Here is a 17,466-nt window from a genome sequence, read left to right on the forward strand (position 1 = left end):
TTTTTGGAAGTAGGGGATTAGCCAGTTTAGGAGTTAAATCGGAACTTTCTGAACATTTCCTGATTGGCTTTTGAGACATTTTTGCCTACTTCATACAAAGTTGTTGTTGTTGTTGTTGTTGTTGTTGTTGTTGTTGGGTAGGGTTAACAGGCTTTTCTATCACAACATGCATGTTGTATGGCCAAGGGAGTGGGCTTAGCTTAGTTTTGATGTATAATATTTCTATATATTGCAACAAATTTTGCAACATAAAACAATCACATTGGTGATTGATGACTCCTGGTGATTTATTGGCGACTCCTGCCTTCTAATCCCTTGATCTCATACAAGGTTTAGGGAAGATTTTAATGTTTAATAGATTATTGTATTTTAATATTGTGTTGGAAGCCGCCCAGAGTGGCTGGGGAAATCCAGCCAGATGGGCGGAATAATAATAATAGTAATAGTAATAGTAATATGTTGTTGTTGTTTTTTATAGAAGCCTTCAAGCAATGATGAAAAACATCAGGAAAAGCTCAACATTCCTAACAAAATGCAATTTTTGTCTATACATACCAAGCTTATGTAAGGGACGCAGGTGGCGCTGTGGGTTAAATCACAGAGCCTAGGGCTTGCTGATCAGAAGGTCGGTGGTTCGAATCCCTGCAACGGGGTGAGCTCCCGTTGCTCGGTCCCAGCTCCTGCCAACCTAGCAGTTCGAAAGCATGTCAAAGTGCAAGTAGATAAATAGGAACCGCTACAGCGGGAAGGTAAACGGCGTTTCCGTGTGCTGCTCTGGTTCGCCAGAAGCGGCTTTGTCATGCTGGCCACATGACCTGGAAGCTGTACGCCGGCTCCCTCGGCCAATAATGCGAGATGAGCGCGCAACCCCAGAGTCAGGGGTTTACCTTTACCTTTACCAAGCTTATGTACTTTTTATGGCCTATTTTCCCACCCCACAATATCCCAGTGTTCAGTTTTTCCATGCAGTAAAAAGTATATTCAATTAAATTTCGTTCAGTAATTCTAATGATTCCACCTCTTTTCCTGTTGTCAACAGTTGATGAAAAGGGACGACCTGGAAGAAGTTTTCTCGGATTGTACACCAGAGGATCTTCTCCGATTTGATGATTACAACAACGATGGTTACTTAACTCTGCAAGAACTGTATACTGCATTCCGTAAGTAACTTTATTGCTATCTATATTCTATGAATCCTCTGCATATGTATGTGCAGAACAAACATAGGATGAGAAAGGGTCCTAAAGGACCTTTTTGCCCCTTGAACCCTCTGGATCCCCCCGGGCAGAGTTTAAGGCATTTTTCATCATTCTGTTACCAAGCAGCAGATGACAAAAGTGGCACAAGGGCTGAATGAATTTTTTTTGGGGGGGGGAATAATAATTCTGTGGAAGGTGAGCACTCTCGTGCTCGTCTCATGCTTAAGTGATCGTGCAAGGGAAAGGATGCTTGGTATGAATGAAGGTGCACCCCCTCCTGCAAGAAATTATGGGCAGGGATTTCTTACACAAACTACACGTGGTCCCCACACTTCTTTTACTCTTACCTTTGCGTTGTCAAAATGGAGTAATAAAACTACTAGCACATTTGCAAAAGCTAAGCAGGGTCCGGTATGGTTTCGAATCCGATGGGTGACTGTGTTGTTTTGCAGGGGGTCCCTTCCAGCTCTGTGATTCTATGATTTGTGTTGTTGCTTTTAAAACATACCTTGTTGGATATAATTCTTCAAGAATTAGAGGTGAAAACATGTTTTCATTTCCATTAGATTTCAGTGCTGTGATAGGGTTTTGTTTGCCAGTAGGCAAGTATCTATCTACTTGTGCCTAGAGTGGAAATGTGGGAGTGATACTCATGAAAATGTTGAAAGAATATAGGGGTTCCTCCCGCCCATCGGTTGTTAATAGTAATTTATGGAACAGATGTCAGAAGAAGATTGCTTTAGTGATGGCTTTGATGGTTGCATTATTGTGGTGTTTTGTTTTTAGTGGGAGGATTATGCATGGTATTTCTTGCAGCCCACAAGAAACAGTTTATCAGCGATCATTTGCAATTCCCCTTTCTATATCAATGGGGAGTTGATGTGTGTAATCTTGATCATAGTTGGTTTGTTTTAGCGCTGAGAGGACTGAGAATTTGCCATTGTAGCTTATGCATTTTGTTTTTAATGTATACAAGGTGATTTCTACATGGACTTGACTTTTCCCCTCTGTGTATTGTCAGCAGGTAATGGAACTCCAGTTTGTGTTTAGCAACTAAACAAATTCTTTTCGTAAAAGTTTGGAGTTCAAATATTGCCATGTGAAGTTATTCTCTTCTCTGTTTTATTGCTGTCTCCTGAGAATAAACAACAACTTTGAAAGGATTGCCCCTCTCTAGGGCCATATCTAAACATTTGATTCTCCAGTAATGGCAATGTGTGGCTGAAATTAATGATTATACCTGTTGTTGGACAGCAGCTTCTGATGACAATCTCACTTCATCCCCAAGCCCATGGTAATTCAAATCCTCCGGACTCTTTAAGAAATCAGGACTGTAAGTTCTTCCTCTTGCCATTATCACTTTTCCTTCCTTTCCCCTAACTCCTTCCTTTCTTAAATTTCCATAGTTCCTTGTCTAGGCTTAATGCAATCCTGATGGAGGCCCATCCATAAACTTTCCCTGCACCAGGTATGAGCAAGTGTCTGGTGCGATGAGCTCAGAATAGAGTCAAGATTGTATGTATTAACTCTGAATTCTTTTGAGATGGTCTCATTTTGTATCAAGCTGGGAGTTCATCTTTCAGCAAACGAAAGCATGACAACTGCTACATTATATGTCTTTAAGATACAATGTACAGGTTATCTATTTCTGATCAATAGTAGGCTAATCAGTGTAATAGGTTTATCAATATTTGAAGCCGCTGATGGAATACAAATAAAGCACCCATCTTTCTCTTATTTACCCTTTTGTAGCAAAGGTCCACACTAGAGAATGTATACAGAAGTAAGCATGTATAATTCTCCCAGCAACTTTTTGAAAAGAACGACAGCTTTTTTCTGGGATGGGGAGGGATAATTTGGAGCAGACATGCAATGGATACGTGTTCAACACCTTTGTAAGATAAGATAAATCTTTATTTCGGCTATAAGCCCACACCACAAAAATAAATCAGACGTAAAAAAAACAGAGATACAAATTTCCAGCATATAAATAGAGTAGATCTGTGGGATTACACTTCAGCATTTGGGGGGAAGAACCTTGGATGGACCTTGGATGAATCATTTTGTATTAGAAAACTATATTAGGGTATCAATAATCATGGAGCATTCCGGCTTGTTACTTGTACGTGAGGACTGAGACCAAGAACCTTGAAACCAATAGGGTCCTGTATGGATCAGGGTCTTGTAACGCACATGCTAGGTGAGACTCGAATGGTTTATCGGCGATTTCCAGGATTAACGGCTTCAGAATATTGGACCGGGCTACAATGTACAGGGGGAAATTAAACATTGTATGATAAAGAGATTCTGTTGATCTGTTGTTGCAAGCACATAGAACAGAAATTTGGCCTTTGGAAAATCTATGGTTCAGTACATTTGATGGAAAAACATTAAACCTTGCTTTGATGAACGCAAATCTATGAGACGCCGCGGAGAGGGCGGATAGATATGATGGAACCTGGTACAATGGAGTAATACCATGATTCAAGGGAGAACAAGCCCCATCACCAGTCATAAGATTGTGTTGTAACTCATTGTCATCTAGTCTTTGTTTAATGAGTCTTTTGTCTGAGGCGAAGTCTAGATTTAATACGTCTAACGGAGAAATACACCTTTGTAAACATGTGTTTAGAACTCCATGAGGGAGCAAGCAGAGTCAACAGAGGCTCAGGACCAACTTCAGGCTTGAAAGGCACCCTTAGCACTGGGAGCCCTCCTATTCTAGTGCTCTTTGGTGGGATTAACTTGTGATTGTGGTGAGCAGTTCAGTGCCCCAGAGGGATGCTGTATTACGGGCATTGGGCAAAATTACCACTTAAGAGTTTTGTTTAAATGTAGGCAGTATTTAAACTATTTGAATAAAAATGGCATTCGCTCAGTCACCCGGTACTTAGAAATGGGGGGAGGGGATGCATGATTTAAAGCAGGCATCCCCAAACTGCAGCCCTCCAGATGTTTTGGCCTACAACTCCCATGATTCCTAGCTAAGAGGACCAGTGGTTAGGGATGATGGGGGATGATTGTAGTCCAAAACATCTGGAGGGCCGAAGTCTGGGGATGTCTGATTTAAAGGGTAGCCCACAAGAAATGTCAGAAGTGAACCCTGCTAGGATGCTGGAGCCCAGACACCGTCCCAGGATACTGTGAGGTGTCACCAGGCTTGTGGGGCTCATTTGGAACAGAAAAAAGACAGATGTGGAAATGATGGAGCAAGTCTTTTTCTGCAACTCACCCACCCCCCAAAGCCCCCTTCAGCAATTACTAATGCTTTAAGAAAAAGGGACCCCCAGGGCAGGGTTAATGAACCTAAGTCAGTCATATCTACTAACTTCAATGGCTCTGGGTAGGATTAGCATTGGATACAGCCCCCAAGTTCCAATGCCTTCTCAAGGTAAGACCCAGGTTATATTAGGCCCACCATTTGACAGCCCTTCCCATCAGACCCCTCCTTTCCCAAGCAAACTAACCATCCTTGAAAAGGGCAGGGAATCTACAGGTATAACAGGGGACATTACAGGCCTGAGAAGCCTCATAGTTAAGATTTTGATGCTTCCGAGCATGTGCGCGGTTGCAGTTGAAGGGGATTTTAGGATCTAGTGCATCACAATTCAATTAAAGTATATTTCATGCACACAAGTGTCTAAGGATGCCCCTGAGATCAGAAGCCAGAGGCCTATACGATGCCAGCTGTTTCAAACCTACCCACTTTACTCACTCTCTCGACTGATGTTAAGGTAAATTTGCTTGGGAAAGGGAAAGTCTGGCAGGGTTGGGCCTTCCTTATGGAGCTTGGTTGAATCCTTGGAAAGACCTCACTTTTTCCTGATAGTTCTCTGAGAAAAATCACAGGGTGAAAGCATGAGGTGAGCCGGGGGGGGGTCACTCGTCACTAACTCATGCGTGCCTTTTGCCAGGAATTAGACCCTAGAGGAAATTGACAATGGTACCAGAAGCATTTCCAATGAAACTTTTAAACTTAAGTTTTGAGGGAAGACTGCTTTGCATAACAATAACCTGCCTTTTAGGAGTTCAGAAGTCGAAAGACTTGGAACATTATTCTCTCTCTAATATTAAGAACTTCAGAATTTTATTTTTACACCAAGGCTTACGTAAGCAGTGGCATTTTGCTTCATGAATGCTTTTCTGTCCCATGTTTGTCAGATGGACCCGCAAAAAAAAAAAAAACTAAAAACACTACAGAAATAGCATTTGACCTTTTCTGGTGACTCTCTGCCCTTCTTAAGTGCAAACAAAAATAAGTACAAGCTTCTGTTTTTGTGCTCCCATTTGAAATAAATAAAAAAAAATCTTTTTAAGAAGGTTGGAGAGGGAATGCTGAGCTTGGTTAACACACTGGAACTGCCTTGCACTGTGGATACTTTAAATTCATTGCATCCTATCTGGAGTACTGGATATGTAATAAAGCATAAACCCTCCTGTGTTAAGAAGGCTATAAAGTGAATTAACCTTGCTATAAAGACTTGACATGCAGTTACTGGGGAGCATATTTGGATCAATAGTTTTTCAAAGTCACAGGAAATATGGTTAGTTTCAACAGGCCTCAAGTATTTGTGGTTCATTGATTTTTAAATAGGCAATGAAACCCAAAACAGGTGCAAACCATTACCGAAAGACCAAAATTAGTAAAATGTGTTTGAAATTATAGGGCAGTTAAATGTACACCAAACTGTAGCCCACTGTCAAAGCAAAATAAGCTATATTCTAGCATAACCACTGGAGAGCTCCATCTGAACAGTTTTTTGGCCATTTGAGTGACTATTCCCAATGTCAAGCAGATGACCAGAGTATGTCTAGAAACAATAGAATTGCATCAGCTATCATAGAACAAAGGTCTGTATTTCTGTCAAGGTTATAAGTAAGAACCGGTGGGCAATCTTTCCTCAGCTTAAATAAGCCCAAAGTAATCAAGGAAATGGGTTGTTTCAGAATCAATATAAATTCAATTAACCGCACCCTTATGAGTCCTCATCTCTCCCTTCAACAAATTTATTCCTTTCCTCTCCCACATAATCCCCCCACAAGCTTTCACTTGACTTCATGAGCTCCGAGCAATAGGTAGGAGGGCAGGAAGACCTCTCCGCTACCTAGAACCATCAAATTGTAGAGTTGGAAGGGACCCAAAGTGCCATCTAGTCCAACTTCCTACAATGCAGGAATTACAACTAAATATTCCCTGACAACCTGATGTGATGCTGCACAGTGTGGCAGAGTGTCAATATTAAATACCACACACTGGAAGTGTGGTTTCCCAAGGGCTTTTTGTGAGCCTTTTTTTTAAGGGAGTGGGGTGGGGGCATATTTGATGGATGTAGATAAAAGAGCCATTCTCCATCATGGAGTAAAATCTAAGTTGGAGAAGAATTCAGGGATCATAATTCTGTGTTTGTGGCAACCAGTATCAGCTCCCAGGTCACATATTTGCAAGCCCCAAAATGCAAGTCTCACCAATACATGAAATGTGAAAAGAAAGGAAGATCTGAATATTTAAATATTTCCTAGAGTGACAAGAAAGTTATTACTATTAATAATAATGATTTATATTATTAATCTTATTTTTATTTAGCAACACAGAAGTTTTGTTTTAAAAAATTAAACTCATATTTATTTAATAAAGTTACCTGCTAATTTAGTTTGTTGTACTCTAAAATGTGTGCTTGTGGCTTGATTTAATGAATGACTATTCAAGGAACCAGTTTTTTCATGAGTAATGATTTACAGCAAAATTCTGGATTTGTTATATGATGAATGCTTTTCAAGGAACTATGCTTTTATGCAAAATGATTTCACAGAGTGCATTAGGAATTTGGTTTCTTCTTATTTTACATACTTGGTAACTTCAATTAACATAGTCAAAGAACTCCTTATTAAGCAGCTACTTATTTTTAACCTACTTCATTTGCTTGAACCAAAAAAAAAATGCAGTATTCAGCTAGATTTGCTCTGCACTTGTTCATCTTATGAATGGGACTTTATCCAGTTCTGATATGGGGTAGCAACATACACACCATGTCTATGGCAGGCTTATACCAATATAGCACCAACGTCTTCCGATCTGTACAAGATTAAGCTGGCCTTCCTTTGGGAATGTTGGCAGGGTTTTGAAGTTACAATTGTTGAGCATCCTTTATAACCTAATAAATATCTTAGCTCAGTGACATCACTAAATCCAAATCTAATGTACTCTCTTCTAAAGTTGTATCAGACTTGTTCCAGAGGGCCTTCTCGGTAGTGGCACCCTCCCTGTGGAACACCCTCCCATCAGATGTCAAGGAAATAAACAACTACCTGACTTTTAGAAAACATCTGAAGGCAGCCCTGTTTAGGGAAGTTTTTAATGTTTGATGTATTTATCATGTTTTTAATATTCTATTTGGAGCCGCCCATAGTGGCTGGGAAAACTCAGCCTGATGGGCAGGATATAAATAATAAATTGTTGTTGTTGTTGTTGTTGTTGTTGTGTCTGGCAGCAGTTTAAAGGAAGTATAACCTTGCGGATTTGATGAGCTGTGCTGTCTAGTCTTATGGCTACCCTTAGGTTTTTAAAACTTTGATTGCTTTGCTGTGTGCAACTGGGACTGCAGGATTGCCAGACTGTGCCCCAGACTTTCTGTTCTTCCCATAAATGAATCCATTTTGCCATTTGGGTACAAACTACCACAAAGTTGGGATTCTGAATGCTAGACAAGTTTTGTGAAACTTATTTGTAGTATTTCTAGTGCCTTCAGTGTTTAACTGAGCAGAAGTTTATTTTAATCAGGCTAGCAAAACAGCCATTTGCAAATTCACCTGTAGCAAATAAGAATTCCCTCCAGGGGAATAGATTAGGCATGTGCCTTTGCTGTACTCTTTTTGGCATCTACTGAAAGCTTTCTAGTTTAGGCAGACCTGCCCAGACATGTAAATATACCGTAACATACAGGTGAAACTCAGAAAATTAGAATATTGTCGAAAAGTGCATTTATTTCAGTAATGTAATAAAACAAATAGTTACAATAATCCAAAAATGAACAAAAATAAACATCACTGTTACATTTCATTAATTACATTCCATTTATAATTGACCTGCCTAATGACAAATAATTACTATTACAAGAAATAAAGGCTTGACATATCTTGCTTTGCATGTCATGCATCTATCTCATATATTGGTTTCACCTTTTAAGTTGTGTTACTGAAATAAATGCACTTTCGACAATATTCTAATTTTCCGAGTTTCACCTGTATTTTTAATATATCTCTCAGCTTATTTTTAACACATGATTTTATTGGTTATTTTAATTTATATTTTAGGTAAGCCATTAATTTTGATAATTAAATGGTATACAAATTCTGTTTTGTTTGTTTGTTTGCTTTTTAAAAAAGATTACTTACCATCAAATATGTAAGCTGCTCCCTCAGGTAACTATTTAGATTGAAATAATTATTTATATTATTTGCTAAGCAAGAAATATATCTCTAAACAGCTTTCATAAAATGGAATGAATAAAATATTTATCAAAAGTGGCAGTAAAAATGGATTTTAAAAACAATAGAAATAATAAAACATTCAACAGTTTTAAAAGCAAACATACAGAATAAAAGGAAATCCCTGGGTAGGTGTGCCCTGACCATTAGGTCCAGCCGTGGGCGACTCTGGGGTTGTGGCGCTCATCTCGCTTTACTGGCCGAAGGAACTGGCATACAGCTTCCAGGTCATGTGGCCAGCATGACTATGCCGCTTCTAGCGAACCAGAGCAGTGCATGGAAACGCCGTTTACCTTCCCACTGTACCTATTTATCTATTTGCACTTTGACGTGCTTTCAAACTGCTAGGTTGGCAGGAGCTGGGACCAAGCAATGGGAGCTCACCTCGTCGCGAGGAATCGAACCACCGACCTTCCGATCGGCAAGCCCTAGGCGCTGTGGTTTAGACCACAGTGCCACCAACATCCTAAATAACAACAACAAAAAAGTATTTAGTGATGTGCAGTGATATGAAAGCAATTTCTATGGGATTTCGATCCATGCTGTTTGCTCTATGGTGACTGTACCCTACATGTCAGTTATCACTTGGTCATGTGGTCATCAACTGATGAACGTGCATGTGTGAACCAGCCATTGGAGATGTGCTAGTAAGGTCCTAACCTGCCTATTTTCAACATACAATGACCTACCAAAAAAGAAATAAACGGGAATAAGAGCAGCTACAGATGAGCTGCAGCATAGCATGATCCCAATTAATTGGCATGGAAACAATCTAGCAATTTGGAAAGTTTAGAGCCCAGCTGAGTAGGACTATCAATATGCTCAGATGACTGCTTGTGGATAGATCTTTTGGAATGAAATTTGACTGGAGGTCATTAAAATTAGGCAAGTCCATTCTAGCTTCACCTTTGTGTCATTCCCTAAAGAGACAAAGAGGGGAGCAAAGTTGGCAGGTGTGATGTTCTGGTTGGGAGGGGGAAATAATGTCATCTAGCGCTGCATAATATAATCAATGCGGGCAGGTCAATTAGCAATACAAGTGTGTCAAAGAGAAGGACAACATATATTCAACCGCAATGATTCTGTCTTGTCAACACAGCGTGAATTAATAACATGCAATTAACACTGAACTTTAAGTCTCTGTATATTATAAACTTAATGCTCACTAGAGTTCTCCAAAATGACATTAATTCATGATGGCTTGGCTCAGCATTGCATCAGGCTTCCAAACATTATACAGAAGTACACTGTGGTTTCAGAACAAAGTCATCTTGTGTTATCTGCTACACTACAGCCCAGTTTTTTTTGGGGGGGGTCTTTTTATTGGGGCTGCTAACAACAGCATGGCTCTGTTAGCAGGCCAATCCACAAATAATGGCATCAGGTACTTTCCGAATCTCATCTAGCTCTCACAAAGCTCACAAAGCCTTCCCTATTCTTTCCTTTTGGGTGTTCTCAAATTGCATCTCTGGGTGCTCACATGTTGTGCTTTCCAATAATACATGTTGTTGCATAGCAGTCTGTGTATGTCTTTTGTCACTGGGGTTTTCAATTACAGGCAAGGCAATGTGCATGCACTGCTCTTTTAAGAAATAGATTACAGCTCCTCGGCAGGCCAGCATTTGTTTGTTGCCTTGCTGCAGAATCAATCCTGCAGAGGTGTTAAGAAAGAGCAGTTGTTGTGTAAGAGTCGTAAGCCTTTGGTTGCTTCTCCATATAAAGTGGTACCTTGTAAGTGTTCCAGTTTTCGAACGATTTTTGGAAGCCAAACATCCGATGCGGCTGTTGGCTATTGTTTCCAGGGCACCTGCACCAATCAGAAGCTGCGCCTTGGTTTTTGAACATTTCGGAAGTCAAACTTCCAGAACGGATTAAGTTTTGTGCTTTTGTTTTTGCTATTTTGCATTTTTGGTTTTGAGGCTTTTTCGGTTAATTTGATTTTGGGACTGTGTGGAACCCAGTTCAGCTACTGATGGATTGATTGTGTGACTGCAGAAATAGATAAAAGCCCCCCTTCCAAACAATGACTATCATCAGTGCAGGGAAGAAAATTGCTTTTTTTATATAAAAAATTATCATCTACAATACTGTCTTATTTATTTTATAGTACCGTACATTGATTATTGCTTTCATTTTATAGATCAATGGTCTCGTTAGATAGTAAACTTCATGTTAAATTGCTGTCTTAGGGGTTGTTTTTAAAAGTCTGGAGCGGATTAATCCATTTTGCAATACTTTCTATGGGAAAGCACACCTTGGTTTTGGAACGCTTTGGTTTTGGAACGGACTTCCAGAACACATTACGTTTGAGAAGCAAGGTGCCACTGTACGTAGGTCTGGATCCTAAGAACTGCAAACAGAAAGGGCCTTTCTCAGCCTCTTCATTCCCCTGTTGCTGCTTTGTGTTCCCTTGAAATCATTTCAGTAGTCAGGGGCGCAGAGAATATGTCACAGAGGGAAGCCCTGCTGGGAAACCCCTAAGGGAAGAAGGCTCAGAGCCCAGGAATTGGTAGTGGGACAATGAAGAGGGACAAAAAGGAGGAGACTAATCCAACACACAACTGTGAATGTGCAGCACATCTGCTGAATACTTTACTGTGCAGTCCAAGACAGCAGCAAGCAGTGCGCAGATGTTCTCACAGCACAGTCTCATGTGTGTCTTCTCAGAAGTAAATCCCACTGAATTCAATAAGCTTTACTCCCAGGTACATGTGTCTAGGATTGCAGCCTAGCTCTGAAATCCACAGGACAAAACTACCATGGTCCTAAAATATCAGCCAATGGGATGCTACTCTTTACCCACCAGACTTTGCCGCTTCAGTATGTGGTCTCCTTTCATGTTCCTGCAGGTTTTTGTTGCCAAAGTAGGAAATATAATTCATTAGTTTACCAACATTGATTTGTTTCTCCTGTAAACTATGCCGTAGCCACACTTCAAAGATGCCATAGGAAGCAAGGGACTTTCTCTCGTCCCACATCAGACGGAGGCAATGTTGAAAGATGATACTTAAGCCTCCTCAGGGAAGAAATGAAGATTCCTTCAAAGTGACTGAAGCGATTGCCTTTGAGCCATGCGTGCCTCAAAAATATACTCTGCAACAATATTATTAAACAGCCTGTTTATTCGATGCCTCCCAGAAGAATGAATTATAAGCAATTCAGTGAGATAGCCCTGTTGTGGCCAAGCAGGAGATGTGGGTGGGTGGGAACAGTCCAACAAACTTTAATCTACAGGAGCGTCACAAATTGCTTCAGCTATGATTGGGTCCAGTGCCTTTAGAAACCACACTTGGATATTTTGCTAATTTGTTGCATTCTCCACGTATAATCCCCGACAGAGCATGGAGGCCTAAGAGCAAACTTTGCATGATGGCTGAGCACATGCATGCATGTTTAAGATTTTTCAAAAATAAGAGGAAGAAGGAAGCGAAGCAATTACTGGAGCTGTATTCCCCAGTACTGTCGATGCAGTTTCATCATATCTCTGTGCATGGGCCCCAATATCACAGGTCAATACCCCTGTGATTGCCCTGCAGAAGAGGCTTTTGGTTTTCCATTATGGTGTGGACTAAGGAAGCAGTCAAATATGCATTCTGGCAGAATGTTTATTTAAAAAACAACAACAGCAACAACATTTGTGCTGCACACACTAATACTGTGAAAGAATATCCTTCTCTGGAGGTTTTGTAGCAGAGCCCAGGTGAACCTCTGTCTGGGATGATTTAGTTCCAGTGAATCTGCACGGCACAAGGGACTGGATTAGTTAACCCAGGTCCTTTCATGCTCTATAATTTTGCAGCTTTGATCCATGAATAGAAATTTCTTCCTTTCCACTACGGTAGCAATTGTGAAGTAGCAGGAGATCTCATTTATCATCTAGGCCCAATATTAATCAACGCCCAGGAAATCTGCTGTACCTATGGGATTGTGGAATTTTTGTGAAACACATTTGTCATTACTGGTTATTTTGTTGCATTTTAAAGAAGATGGGGGGGTGGTGTTTCCTGCATTTATACTGGATGGGGAAAAATAATGTTGCAATGTAACATTAGTCTACAGCTAAAGCAACTCAGAGGTGCTTTATGAGAGCTCTTTTTGCACGAGAAAAAAAAAGTAACAAGTCATACCATAGCAGATCTCTCCAGATCTTGGCTACCTAGCAGCACAATCCTGTGGATGTTTACTCAGAAGTAAGTCCAACTGTGTCAATGAAACTTCTTCCCTAGTGGGTGAAGACTGCAGCCGCAAATGCCACCCCCCCTCTTAGTTTGGCTATTTAGAAGGAATGGAGAGGCCCTCTTGTTTGAGACAGACAATGAGTGTAAGGTAATGAATGTTGTGCACACTTGGCTTGCATTGCAAATAATGGGCTTAAGCACAATTAGTGGTGCATTGAATTTAGGGTGGCTGTTCTCAGTTTGAAAGGCCACTGCCTGGTTCAAGTCCAGTTTAAAGATAAAGAACCATAAGAAAAGCAAGCTCAACAGTTAGTGTCTGGACCTCAGGCAGAATAGGCACACAGGTCACCTAGTCACAGTCTTCCATGTTGTACTTTTATTTCTTTTGCAGCAATTACTTTTAAATTAGCAACTACGCATGTAAATCAGCATGTTTACATTCTGTGCAAACTCCATGCAAATATGTGCTATTTTTGTCCTCTTTCTTGGAGATGCATAGGAGGGTTGTAGCCATTAAAGAGACATCTGAGCTGAGTTAACTGCACAAGACTGATTGTCTATAGCAGATAGGAATTTGATTCACATCCCCTATGGTTGCGTGATCCAGGATTGCAGCTCTGTAAACGGGAACATAGAAACCTGTTATATTCTGATGTAGATCATGGATCCATATAAGTCAGTATCATCCACACTGATGGGCAGCAGCTCTCCAGAGTTTCATGCTGGGGACATTCCCAGTCTTACCTGGAGATGCCAGGGGAGATGCCATGAGAACGTTTGCTTGCAAAGGTGGTGCTCTACCACTAAGTTACAGCTCTTCCGATGGCACATTTCCATTGCAGCCCAAAGAAAAGGGAAAGTGCCTTAAACTCACTGAGGTCTATATTACACAGTAGTGGTAATCCATGTGGGTACAGACATTGTGACTATATGTGAAAACTGTATCAAATGATTCCAGCATATCACTGCCTGAATAACCTGAATAACCTTCTAAGCCATTAAATTGAGAAATGAAGTTGGACTGATCGTCAAAATTCTGAGCTGATGGGCTCAGAGCAAACACTAAAAGATTATTCCAGCTTACTGGGATTAGCTTCAACGTGTGGTATTTGGGAGACCAAAGGAGTTTCATCAAATAATTGTTATAACAGAATTCTCTTCAGTGTTTACATTTGCAAGAGTTGTTGTTTTTTTATTCATTGAGTTTTATAGACAGAAATAGATCAAAATATCAAATTCCCCTGACAGTTTAATTATATGGAAGAGGAGTATTATTTCCCTTAAAACCCAATTGTAAGGGTGACTCCCCAATAGGGAGCCAGCCCCCATTATCCTGACGTCCACCTCATCAAGTACAAAGAGCACCAGTGGTTCTGAAGCAGCCGGGGGGGGGGGAGAGAGAGAGAGAGACTCGGAGGGGGAGGGAAATCAGAGTGAGGAACAATGGGAAAGCTGGGGGGGGTGGAGGGATGCAGACAGGGGCTCAGGGATGTTGGAGAGCCAGGTCACTGACTGCTCAGGGAGGAAACTGAAAGGGCATCGCTCCTTCTGGCGCAAGAAGTAAGGAGAGCGCTGCGACGCAGGTCAAGTGGGAGGCATTTTGGGGTGCCCTGACTACTTTGCTGGCGTAGGAACAGACGTACGCCATTGCCGGATTCTGATTCGGGATGAGAGATCATGTTTTAAGCTGTCTCTACGCTGTAAATAATTAGCACAATAAAATTCTTTGAAGACAAACTGGACTCAAGCGGAGTTACTCTAGAGTAGCCACGACGACCCTCTGACACCAATGCTGTTATCTGTGTATCGTTTTTACGTAGACAAACATACTTTTCCTTTCAGAAGTTACCAGTTGCGATGAATAAGAGTACACATTGCAAGGTAAACTTACAAAGGTCTAGTTCTTGTGAACTATGCCTGGACTGTACCACTACAACTGGAGGGAAGAACCTCTTTCAGGTCAAGGGCAACCTTCCCCTCTCAGCAGCATTCCAGGGCCACATACCAGAGGAAAAAGCAATGGTAGGCGGCATACTCTCCACACACACTCACCCATTCCTATCTCCCCTCCACCCAGCAAGTCTGCTCACCTTGTCCATGGCATGGCAGTTGAGGCACGCCCCTGCTGCTGTTGCCGTAGCCCTCAAAGGATGCCCAATGGCTGGTGGGAGACATCATGTCCTCGACCCCAGGAAAACCTTCCAGCAGGCTGGTTGATGCAGAAGATAACCAGTGCATAAGTCAGACTCACACCTGTAGTCAATAAAGTTGTGGCCTGATTGAACCAAAAACAAGTGGTACTGAGGTCTTTTCTGTTCCTACATACATGGCATTCAATGGGTGGCAGAGCCCACGACAGCTGAGCCCGCAAGGGGTATTATCAGAGTTCAATGATGTATTCTAACCAGACAAAAACACTTGAGAAGGTCACAGAGCAGGATTACTGAGGGATCCAGCCTGGAAAAATAAATGTGTCTCAGGAGACTCCCAAGGGCTAAGTAGAGTCACCCAGAGGGTTGTATTCAGCCCCTTGGCCTACTATTTCCCCTTCCTGCAGTACAAGTCACATGTGTGACTATTCCTGCCTACCGAAAGAAAAAACCACACCACTGCACATTGTGCATTAGATGTCAGCATGGGAAAGTTCATTGCAGAAAGAATTCCCTGAAGGAAGTCTTGAAAGTCCTACATCCCAGTAAATGATGGCCTAATTTTATATAGTTTTTGCTACTTTGTATGTCTTGTGCTAATTTACAATCTAAAAATGTCTCTAATGCTATGTCTTTTTTTAGAGAGTGGGAGGGGGGTGTTATTGACTAGACATGACATGAGATGGAAAACGAGAAGCAACTGGAAGAAGTGACCATCTGTCAATCTGCTTCTAGCATATGATGCCATGTTTCCAAAGCCAATTTTTCAATTTTAGCCAGCATATTTTCCATCTGAATGCATGAATTGTGTATCTCTTATGTTCAGGCAGCCTGACAAATGCAGTCATAAAGAGACTGATATTTTAAGCCAAAGTCTGATTTTGTGTCTTTTGCTGCACTGAAAGAGACTGACATATCCATGCAACATTAGTATAAGCTTGCTATTTGAAGAATTGTTAATTTTCTCCCTCTTTGGCGAAAAAAAAAATGGTACAGCAACTTGCAGGCCTGAAATGAGTTGTTCACAGATGAAAAAAAGCAAAAGCAAAAAACCACCCACCCATCCCTCTTTCTTTCTCTGGTTGTCATTCACTTTGCCATGCCAGCTCAAATAATAATTTGTTAGAAAGGGGCTTATTCACTTTCATAAATGATGACAAGCATGAGATCAGTGTCCTAATTAGTCACAAGTATTGCATGAGTATGAAGTACTTTCATCAAGAAGCATTAAAGAATCTAAAAGGAAGAAAGAAGCAGCTTGGTGTGAAAAGGAGCAGAGAAGGGAACTCCCAAGATTAAAAAAAAATCCTAACAATTGGGGAAATTGTACTAAGTGCATTGAAATATATAACAACTATGACAACACACTAGGAAGAGATAAAATGAGATCAGAGAAGCTTAAACTTTTTTCTTTCTTTCTCTGTATATTACTGTATTATTATAGGATCTTGGTTCCAATGTTCTTTAAATGGGCAATTTACCACGTTGGAGGGGAGTTTGGATGAAAGCATAAGTTCTGCCCACCCCCTTTTTCTGTCGCCATCCATGAGTTAGAAGGCAGCTAGAGCAGGAAGCCTCATATATCTTCAGAGGTTCCCCGCACATTTTAGATCCCTAATTTTCCAGGGTTGGATACAAGAGGCTCCCCACTGTAAGCAGTCACCTTGTTGGGAGGGGTGTTTGGGGAATGGGATCAGGCCGTCTCAGCTATGGCACCCTGGCTATGAAATAGCCTCTCCAGTGATACTTGCCTGGTGCTGTCTTAATAGTAATAATAATAATAATAATTTATTTATTCCCCACCTATCTGGCTGAGTTTCCCCAGCCACTCTGGGCTGCTCCCAACCGAGTGTTAAAAACAACACAGAATTAAATCTTTAAAACTTCCCTAAACAGGGCTGCCTTCAGATGCCTTTTAAAAATAGGACAGCTGCTTATTTCCTTGACATCTGATGGCATTTTTGCCAACTATTTGTTAGCAAGGTTGTGGGTTCAAGCGCCACATTGGGCAAAAAGATTCCTGCGTTTCAGTGGATGACCCTCGTGGTCGCTTCCAACTCTACAGTTCTATGATTCTCTTATTCCCAGAACTGGCATATACTTATTTCTCCTCATGCCGCCTGCTCCCACCTCCAGTCAAGAGGGCATAGGAAACAGTGATAGACACACCATGGATTCCCCCCCCCCGCCGCCTATGACCACAATAGGATTTCTCTGCCACAATGCAGTCCTCTACATTTCTATTCAGAAGTAAGCCCTGTAGGGTTGAATGATGCCAGCTCCCAGGTAAAGTATAGAATTTTAAGCTTACTGAGGAGACATTCTCATTGTATTCCATGGGTATGTCTCTGTGAAAATGAGGGTAGGGACATATCTTTACTTCTAGTTTGGATATGTCCCACAGATTTCTGACTGCCTAGGACTGCAATCTTTGAGATTATTGAGGTTTACTAG

The 17,466-nt window shown here is 41.1% G+C and overlaps 1 protein-coding gene across 1 annotated transcript in view; it reads left to right on the forward strand.

Moving 5' to 3' along the window:
- Positions 1 to 17,466, forward strand: part of FSTL4 (follistatin like 4) — a 218,397-nt gene that overhangs the window by 78,893 nt on the left and 122,038 nt on the right. Inside the window, exon 4 of the mRNA XM_035099403.2 lies at positions 1,040 to 1,160. Within this exon, the coding sequence (XP_034955294.2) occupies positions 1,040 to 1,160 (121 nt within the window). The remainder of the gene's footprint in view (positions 1 to 1,039; positions 1,161 to 17,466) is intronic.

The sequence above is a fragment of the Zootoca vivipara genome, chromosome 2, assembly GCF_963506605.1.
Source record: "Zootoca vivipara chromosome 2, rZooViv1.1, whole genome shotgun sequence".
Lineage (NCBI taxonomy): Eukaryota > Metazoa > Chordata > Lepidosauria > Squamata > Lacertidae > Zootoca > Zootoca vivipara.